General features: G+C 36.3%; 2 protein-coding genes and 1 long non-coding RNA gene across 5 annotated transcripts in view; 1 reads left to right on the top strand and 2 right to left on the bottom strand.

The window, feature by feature from the left end:
- LOC149044642 (DELTA-stichotoxin-She4b-like) overlaps positions 1-1829 on the bottom strand; it is a 43834-nt gene extending 42005 nt beyond the window's left edge. The window contains exon 1 of the mRNA XM_089207678.1: positions 1694-1829. The gene's annotated coding sequence lies outside the window, so the exon portion shown is untranslated. The remainder of the gene's footprint in view (positions 1-1693) is intronic.
- LOC149044641 (uncharacterized) lies at positions 1331-3691 on the top strand. 2 transcript variants are annotated; one of them, XR_016186977.1, is made up of 3 exons: positions 1331-1551; positions 1938-1997; positions 2810-3691. It is a non-coding gene; the product is annotated as an uncharacterized LOC149044641 (long non-coding RNA). The 2 variants fall into 2 exon arrangements; XR_016186978.1 differs by having other exon boundaries at positions 1413-1551; positions 2431-3691.
- An 898-nt stretch (positions 3692-4589) lies between these two features.
- Positions 4590-8351, bottom strand: LOC113686204 (QRFP-like peptide receptor). Of its 2 annotated transcripts, none has more exons than XM_089207676.1 (2): positions 8315-8351; positions 4590-6601 (listed from the first exon to the last, which is right to left on the bottom strand). In XM_089207676.1, the coding sequence occupies exon 2, from the start codon at positions 6546-6548 to the stop codon at positions 5463-5465; it is 1086 nt and encodes a 361-aa protein (XP_089063802.1). In that variant the 5' UTR covers positions 6549-6601; positions 8315-8351; the 3' UTR covers positions 4590-5462. The 2 variants fall into 2 exon arrangements, with proteins under 2 accessions (XP_089063802.1, XP_027059598.2); XM_027203797.2 differs by lacking the exon at positions 8315-8351 and adding an exon at positions 7449-7547.
- Positions 8352-10106: the final 1755 nt, after the last annotated feature.

Raw genomic sequence — 10106 nt, 5'->3', positions numbered from 1 at the left:
CTACACACGCTACACCCACTCCATCAAGCCAAAAACCAACATGTACAATGACCACATCCATAATCCACAAAAATAAGCTGACCACACCAACAAAACTATATACACCTTAGCCAGATTTATTCGCTCAAGTTCAAGATACTTTTTGCTGCCAAGATGGTGGAGAAGAATATGAAAAAGCCAGCAGATAAGTAATCAAACTGGTCGAGGGTGAAATGCCAGACTTAAAATGGTTCGACATGAAGTTCTCTTACCCGAGTTAGTGCGTCAACAACAAGGAACAGAGCACTCGAACATAAAACATTGGATGAGATCACACATGCCTTACATCATTTGTTTGGAGCTGGATTTATTATGATTTCAATTTTTGCAGTTGCAACTGTTTTGCACTCCGAGCTCTCTAATCCAATGGCATTATATTTGTTGTCAGACACACAAAAAACTTGACTCGAGTCTTCTGGCTAGTGAAATTTGTTTTCATATTTCATGAACAGATCCTCGCAACTGAGCTAGAATTAAAGAAGTTGTAAGTTTTAATATGATTTTTTCATATCAAATTTTCATTCGGAAAGAACTGCCTCACTCTAAATTTGATTCTTGTATTTGATAGTTATAAGCGCCAGGCACTTAAATCTCATTCATTTGGTTGGTGACATTTTGCAACTTACTTTTTCAGTGGCTTTTGAATTGTTCCGGCGATTTATCTCGTCCGATTATACCTTTTGAGGACCGCTACGAGCAAATCCGATTCGAGCACTCGTTACTGATACAAAAAACTTAACAAATTGATTAGTATTGATTGGTATTTATTCACACCATATTTTAGTAATTGCTTGTCCCATGAAGAGCGACGTAAAGATGTCTTCCTTCTCTCTGTCTTGCTTCGCCAATTCCCCTTAAATTCTTTCCAATTTTTAAACGCTGGTTGATATAAAAATATTACACACTTGCTAGCATGGATCATCTCAATAACATCTTGAATGATCCACAACAAAATAAAACAGAGCGCACAGTTCGAGAACATTTTACTTTTTGTACATCTTCATTCTACTGCGCAAGCTGAGCCCAACGATACAAGAGTGTGAGCCAGCCGTTTTTTCAGTTTGTTCTAAAAATCAGTTCTCATTCCAAATTTGCTACGAACATTAGCACAAATTAGTACCAAATCGGTAGATTTGAGTTATTTATCAGCTTTGCATCACTCGAAACCAGTCGTGGGTCAGTTAACATTGCTATGAATTTGCATTTTGATCTAACTTTGTTATGGTTTCGTTGTGAACTGCATTCTGTTTCCAAAACTACTTTTTCTTTGTACGACCACTCATCTAAAAGAGACTGCAAGATTTTCCTTCGATGGTTTCAAAATCGGTTCATGAATGGACGCAAAATGGGGACGCACACGCTGTAATCTTTCATTTAAGTTGGGTCACTGATCTAAATTTACTCCTTTCAATGTCAGAGTCCAACGCAGCGAAACTAAGATGAGAATGAAGACATATGCACTTTTGACGGTCAACATCCTGGCTGTGTGCTCCATGGGATACTGTGTATCAGGTATTTACAGAGGCTTTCTGTAAACAACACGGTGTATTTTACACCAACTTTTAGGTCAAGAGAGCATTAATCACTAAATTATGTTAAACAAACAGGAAAACAAGAAAAAGAAACATAGAGCAATTTGCTCAAATATATTCACCTTAGAGAACCACTCTATACGCACGAGAATAACGCTGCTGCTGACAATATCCTCCAGAGTTCAACAGCAACATTACCTTTAACACTTTCAGCACAGGATGTTAATGCTTCAATAACATCATTGTGGTTTATTTGTTCTTATTTCAAATTAAAGTCAATTTACAATTTTATCAGTTGCCTCGGGCTAGACAGGACGGAGATTGTTCCTTTTTTTTTTTTTTAACAAAAATTGTAATTTGTTCTAGGTGCCCACGTTGAATTCAAAGATGATATTGAAGAAATGGAAAACACTAAACAGGAGATAGGTAAGCTCATTTGTTTATGCCTAACCTTTGTGTCCTAACCTTTCATTTGGCTGAATTCTTATCCTGTCTTTAGGTTATTTTTTTCCGTGTAGATTTTAAATAACGTTGATTTTGTTGGGTAGTGATCTCGAATAATTACAATGTTTTGACCCTTTAATATCACCGAATGGAATGGAACAAATAATCCAAGGCGTACTGAAAACTCATTTGCAAAGTTACTCTTAAAATTCTCTTTGATTTGAACATACAGTTTCGTTTTGCTCAGTTCTGATTCTGTTTTATGATTTCAACTGTGAAACCTAAAAGGGATTTAGAGTTGAATATAAAACATTGAGTAAGGGCTGGACCGCGATAAGCTCACAGCTTTTTCTTTCCAGTTAACATAATATTATATTATCAATATTTTTAATATTACATAATTTTCCTCTGAAAGGAAATGTGGAGATGTAAATCTCTTCAGCCCTAATTAACCAATACTCCCAGGAAGACTAAATGTCCTGTAGCTACGGGAAGTGTGGGTGTGTTTACCTACTACACGCAAGGTGCTGACAAGACCGTAGCAGTCATGTTCAGCGTACCATTCGACTACAACTTGTACAGCAACTGGTGGGATGTTAAGATTTATAACGGGATGAAAAGAGCCACTTATGACATGTACTAAGACATGTATTACAATCATCCTTATCAAGGGGATAATGGCTGGCATACCAAATACGCAAATGGGTTCCAGGTAAAAGGAACAATGACAAGCGCTGGAGAGTGTGTAATGGAATTACGTATCACTAACTGAACACTTGCGTACTTTCTTTTAGGTACACTGACATGGTGTAATAACTGCGTGAAAGTCTGATAGTTTTTTTCGTTGTGGGCATAACAGTATTTTGTTAAACTTTTACATAGCTATTAGATTTCTTTGATAATATTTTGATATAAAATATATATTTTCATTGTTGGAAGAGTGCGTTTCGGGATTTAATTTTAAATTAGCCGAGCGCGTAACCACAAAGCTCGATTGAACGAATTTGACCTTGAACTGTGGGATACAAACTCTTGAATATGAAAGCGATCTTCTAGTTTCCTATTTTTCTTAATCAGTAATGTTAAATTGTTCATCAGATACCTAACAGACACGTTTTCTTGTCGTGAGTGAATTTCTAGCATTTTTGTGTCACGATGAAGATTACGAGAGAATTATATCCATTCCTGATTAGTCAGCATTCATGGGTTGTGAAATCTCATCGGTTAATACTATAACAGTTGATAATTGAATTTGATGGGCAGTCCGTTTACAAGATCTCTTTGATCTTTTGGTCTTGTAACAACCAATCAACTTAATACGTAAATTCTGCTAGTAACCAATCAGATTCGACCATTTCGTTATTGACAGGATTATTAAGATTCGCTTTAGGAGTGTTATGGTTTGAGTAAACATTTATAAGATGTAAATGTTTGCGTGATAGTCTGTTATAAGACTCATTTATAAGCTTTGGGATAGGACAGGAGCCCAATGGGCTCCTGTGTAGAATTATTAATTTATAAGCTTTTTGTAGGATGCTCACTCTCAGCGCGTGTGCTGAGTGGTACTTTTTATATTGTTTATAACCAGCAAGCCAATATAAAAATTTTATATCCTCTTGTGACCATGTTATATAAAAGGTTTAAGCATTTTTTCATTAAAACTCATTGTATTGATATAAGTTGTTTCTTTTCTTACAAAATGTCTACATTTTTTAACTTATATTTTTCGTTGCAAAATATCCCCATTCCTCTCCCGGCTCCCAAGCGTAGGCAGAAATGTTATTTAGGTTCCACAGATGCTTTCCACTCTGTTCTACCGCTCTTCAATCGGTAGCCAGGTATAATATTTGGAACAATGAGAAACCGACCAAACTAGTACATATCTCTAACAGTTGCCTTATTTACAGCCTGCAAGAGGACAATTAATTTTAATGCATTGCAGTAAATCATGTTTTTGAGCCCGTGCGGGCTTTTCAGTGGGCCAAATCTTTTTACAGGGTCTAACAAAGTGCTTCATTGCTTCAGAATGTAGTTACAAACTGACGATGTTCTGACAAACAACTAACATAGAAAGTCAATAAAGGTGGTAAGTTTCTAAAGAAACTAGAGAATCTGTGGTTTTGCGTTGGGGGTGGGGGGTGGGGTGGGGAGTATGACAAGACAATTTGGTTTTATTAACTGAGATGATATTGTAATTTGACCGCCGTGAAGAGTTGCTCATTACTCCTGCTTGAACCAATGAATCTTTAGAAATACTCAAAGTATTCACGAGATACCACTCTTTTTATCACCAGCGCAGGACAAGGATATCATATGAGTGTCCCTATAGGAATTCAACCCCAGACTTTCGAAGTTTGCTCTTCCTATAAGGGTTGCTTTACCCCTACTGAGCCACAGAGACCCCAACACAGATCAACCACAATATTTACCATCCTTGCAATGCAGTATATCACAAAGATAATAAATATTGAGGTTGATCTTGAAATAATGAAGTTGTTTTTCTTGTCACGAGAGTGGGACATGGCTTAACTTACCTTCGAGGGGTAGCTAAAATGTTGAGCATCAGATGACATGTAATATTAAATAACTTTTATTTCACCCCAAAGCTTGAATGTGAAAGATTTTATGATATTACATGAAGAGAAAAAACAATAAGGATAAGAATAGCTACCTGAAGTAACCTGAGGGTTAAAAATTCCAGGCAGCCAAATCAAAGAAAATATATCTTTTACATAGTTAGGTCAAAAACTTAAAACAAGAATGAAGCAAAGCTAAGCTAACTGCATGCACCATTAGACAAGCATAATCACATGGCAGTGTATTAGTGTCCCATTGCAGAAAAATTACTTAATACAGCCTACCGAATCTGTAAAGGTCCATAATTGTTGCTGGTAGTCCAAGAGACTTGCAAAACTTGTACGAGTCTCAAGATGCTTAAACATTTGTGTCTTGTGGGTAAGGGAAGTACCCTGGCCCAACTCAACTAAATCTTCAATTTAATTTATAACATAGCTAGTAAATTCGTCTAATCAAATTCAATTGCGCGAGCGTGCTTCATATTCCTATTGTGCACGCTCATGACGTCAGCAAACAAATCCCTCAAGAAAAAATTTTCCTTCGGGTTGAAAATGTTATAAAACAATTGGTTCATATGTCAGCTGTGCGTTCATCGAGATATGAAGCACTTGGGAAGTTTGGAGAGCGCTCAAGAAGCTAGAGTTACTCTCGGCTACGCCTCGAGCAACTCTTACGCATCTTTCGTGCACTCCAAACTTCCCGCGTGCTTCATATCTCGATGAACGCACGCTGACATATGAACCAATTGTTAATTATTTCGTTACGATTTATTGGCTGAAAATAAGACATTTTGTAAACATTCCCTACGCACTACGCTCTAGCAAGGAGAAAGCACGAAGGACGAATGAAGGAGAGCGTCCCAGCATTCAGTTATCTTGTCAGGTGATTGATAATTAAAGATTTCGGTTCTTCTATCTCAAATGTCTTGTGCTGAAGATGGGTTTGGTTGGTCTGCATGGAATTAGATCCAAATCTTTTTCGCGCACTTTCATCCTGTGTATTAGCAACTTGTTTGCAAAGCTTTCCGGAGGTCATTTGATTGAGCGCTTTTTGAAAATCTGCTTTAAAAAAAGTAAATAAAAGTGGATTGAATAGAGCAGAGCTGACCTTTAGAAATAAAAACAAAGCGTTCATCCAATGAGGGATACTCATCTCTACTGAATTATCCAAGTCTATCAGAAGCGTCAGAAAAAAATAAGGAAACCAAGCGAAAACAAAACACAACAACATAGCAAGGTACACTATCAATGATCTTTTGGTGTTCACTCTTTTCTTTCGTTGCGTCGAGTTTGTTGTATTTTCTCTTACAGTAATGGTCAGCCTCATTCTTGATTTTTTACTCTGTTTCATGATGAAATAAATGCGAATGAAAGCCAAAACTGTGATGAAGAATGGCACAAACACAAACAGTGAAAGAACTGTTGTGTTGTAGACGAGGTAAGCTTTAGTAACGTCTTGCGAAGAGATGATAAACAACTGAGAAAGAGACACAGACATGGCTAATATCCAGATGGAAATTAACACACAAGAAATTCGAGGCTTGGTGACAATAGACGTGTACCTAAAAGGCGAAGATATCTTCAAATATCGTTCGATGACTGCTGACGAAAGATGCAGTATCGTCGAGATGGCTAAACCCCGCTGACAGATATCCATAGCGATACAAAGCGACTGATTGACCGTTACAATGTTACATGATAGAACGAGTGGAACAACCACTGCACCTGAGAGCAAATCACTTGATGCTAAGCTGAAAAGAAAGAAGTTTGTTCTGGTTCGGAGATACTTCATATTCCAAGCCAACACAAAGACAAGACCATTGGCAATGATGATTAGAAAGGCAACGAAACCCAGGAAGAAGAATATCACTTTCATATTTGTGTCGAGGGTAAAATCTTGGAATCCATCCTTGGATGAAAAGTTGTGAAATGAAGAATTCCTCGTTGTCACAGGCATGTTCAGATTTTGAAGAAATTTAGTTGATTCTCTGAGTTTCTTTCACTTGATCACTGCGAATGTAGACAAAGAAAGATTAAAGAATTCTTAATAGATGCTCTTGCTATGAAAAATGTTCACTCGATAAAGATTTTTTGTATTTTTTTGTTCTGATGTTTTTTTTTTGTTTCAAATCAAGCCTAATTTTACTAATTTGATCGCATTTTCTCGTTTGTCCTTTGGTACAATATTTTTTATGCCCAGTAGAGTCGGAATTGAGAGAGCTGGCGGATCAAGCGGAAGACAATGATGTAATTTGTATCGATTTTTTATTTTTTCCAACTGTCGAAAGAATGAATCCAGCTTCTGTTTCGATGCAGAGTAGCAATGAACTCGATTTGAATACACGAAATGAAATCAATTCATATCATTGTTTACACGCAAACGTAACTTCATTTTGAGTTTGATCTATATAAAGTACATCACGATTTTACCATGATTTGAGAGAAATGTAATGTCCGTTCACCAAATGCTTAGAAATCATAATCATGAGTCAAATTGATGGAATAGATATCGTATTTGTACGGAAAGTAACTATCATGTCAAGCGTTATTGCTCACAGCGACGATCGCACAGCACGACACGTTATGTTTATTTTTAGGTTATACCGATGTGTAATGATTAGTGAAACTTTTGGCGAAAAGTATACTCACAGCGTTCAAAATCAGATGTCACAACCTCTGCGCGCATTCTCTGATTTACAGTTATATTTGCTCCACAGCCCTTGCCCAAAAACAACAACAAATGCCAATTCTATTTGCCTCAATGTAAGCACCAATGTCTCAGCACAACTCAAAGTTTTCTTACGTACAGAATCTTTGTAAAACTTATTTACTCACAGAATGAGAGCCAATTTCTTACCTATATGAAAAACTTTTAAAATAATGCTTCATTTTTGCTCGCTCTCTGTCAAATTACGACCATCATTAGGCGCTGTTGTGTCTCGTTTGATGCTGTAATTCATTGAATGGAAATCTGTTTGTTTTTACTACCAACAAAAGATTAAAATCATGAAAGGAAGTAATCTCCTTGGGAATACGTTTTTGGGAGTTTGATTGATGCACAATGAAAACAACAAAAATTTGTATTAGAAGCCTCCGTTTAAAAACAATTTCTCAGTCCGCCGACAATTTGCCAAAGACATGAAATATCGCAGTCATGAAGTGAAGAGTTTGCGTGAAAATATCCCAACTATATACAGAACGAGAATTTAACCTTGTTAACACCTAGCTTTTGAAACACCGATCAACTTCCAACAACCGAAATATGATTTTGCTCCTCCGTCAAGGCGGCAATATAGTAAATTTAAAATTATTTTAAAAGGATTACCAACACTAGAAGAAGATTGCTCTTGGGAATACTTACCGAAGATAGTTGAATGTAATTTATCTCGACAAAAATTGTATCTTGAATCAGTGTGTCAAAAGATAAGCCGTTTCTCTTTTATCAAAATGCTATCAAGTCAATTCTTAAAATCCTTACATAGCACCCAAGTTCTCAATCATTTTCAAGGTGCGACGAATCTTTCTTAGATAACATAGTATAACTGCAAAATAGCTGATGGAATAACAGTAAACTCGTCCTCCGAATTTCCCTCTTGGCAAGCAATGCAAAAAAACTGCTTAAAACAACGATTACAAACGAAATGAAGACAGTCTCGGTAAAAATGTCAAAAACATAGGAACGTCTGTAATTTTTGTTTTAAATTTAGAATTTCAGTTTCTTACCTGAAGAAGCGCTTGGCTAAAAGAAAGTGTTTTTAATACCATCTGATAAAGAATGTCTCTATTTACATTTAATTTGTTTTGTTTTGTTTTTTTTGCTGACATAAAGTTCCTGTGGTTAAAATTGTGGTTGTTGTTTTGATTTTTTAGCCTTCGTTTTTCAGATGTGTCTATTGAAGGAAGGGTTATATATTTCATAAGGAGAATGAAGTTAAAAAAAAAATTAAAATGTTCATACAATGAAATTAGTTAGAGGCTAACTTTAAATCAAGTTATGAAATTTTGCAGCCCGAAAATATTTACGGAGTACAATTAACTTCATTTGAGACACCTGCCGGCATTTTGAATGAATCAGTTGTAAAAGACATAATGTGATGTATTTGATAAAACACTCGCGTACGGTGTTCTTCTTTCTCGTAAAAGGCGACATGCCGAGTGTGTTTTATCTGTTTTATTTGAAAAATAAAGGACATTTATCCTTATCGTTACGTAGCATTTTTATGGTATAATTTCTTACGGCAAAGATTGCTTGTTTTTGTAATGCATTTTCGTTTCTGTTGCCGTGGTAATGTTACGAAAGACAGACAGACTCGCGATATCGCGATGACTTTACACCTTGATAACCAATTAAAATGAAGGGAAATAAAATGAGAAAGTCCCATTACGAAGCCAGGTAATGACAAGTAGCTCTACCTGCATATTAACTTTGAAGATCCCGAACACTAATTATGCCACTATGATTAAACACGATCTGACATTGTGTTCAGACAACAATGTAACAAAATAGTGCAAAACGTCACAACAAAAAATAATGTTTCAAGGGAATAAACTTCGTCAAAGATTATAATCGGCCTGCTTCCTTTTTCTGGACTAATTTTGACTTCATGGTTTAGCAAGAGCATTATTTTCTTTTTAGGTAGATTTAATTCAGAGGCAAGCGAAATTAGAGCGCGACTTTACTTATGAAAAACGTAAACTTGAATAATTCATATAAGTACAGTATTTGATAGAAGACACCCGCTTCTATTCCATCTTTTGTTTTCAGTTTAAGTCAGCACTTTACGTTGACCAGAAATGTCCATGGATCAACTTTGTCGAGAAACAAAGAGAAAGAAACAGCTAACTCGAAAAAAGCGATGTTATTATCAGACAGTATCTTGTGTTTGAGGTCCAAGACTGAAAAACGACTTAAGAGACAAGCTTGAAAGTGTTAACCTATTGTTGGCAAGATGACTCCATGTTTTGCCAGAAATATTTTTTTTGTGCGACTTATGTCAAGTTTGACATAAAACACAAATTGACCTAAGCAGCCCCCCCCCCCCCCCCCTTGCCTCCCGGACTCGCTTCCTATTTTACCGAAACCATTCACCAATTCCCTTTCTTTGTCAGTCATTCCCACTTTATCTTATTAGCTATGTATAATTCTCTGGCTCTGCATCCGTATCTTTTTGGTTATCCTAATAAGTGAGATGGTATAAAATTGTAGAGCAATTGAATAGAAAGAACAAGTACGTTTTTTGGCACAAGCGTTGAGAGCAGCACTCGTCCCCCACCGCTGTAGCTTGGGTTCGATTTTCTTTTTTGTTTTTTCTTTTTAGCTCCCCACTTAACAAAGATCAAATGGCTTTAATTGTTTTTAGATATCCGCAGAAGGAATTTTGGCGTCGCGATTTCGAAAATTGCTCTGCAAAGAAAATGAAAACATCGAGAAAGCTGGTATATCTGTCCAAAGTTTAAGAAGCAATTTTTATGCTTGTTTTCAATTTAATTTGTCCAAATTTGCATTTGCACACCA

Source organism: Pocillopora damicornis, chromosome 5 (genome assembly GCF_964200805.1).
Source record: "Pocillopora damicornis chromosome 5, jaPocDami1.2, whole genome shotgun sequence".
NCBI lineage: Eukaryota > Metazoa > Cnidaria > Anthozoa > Scleractinia > Pocilloporidae > Pocillopora > Pocillopora damicornis.
The sequence above is the reverse complement of the archived record's forward strand: the minus strand, read 5'-3'. Positions and strand labels throughout refer to the sequence as shown.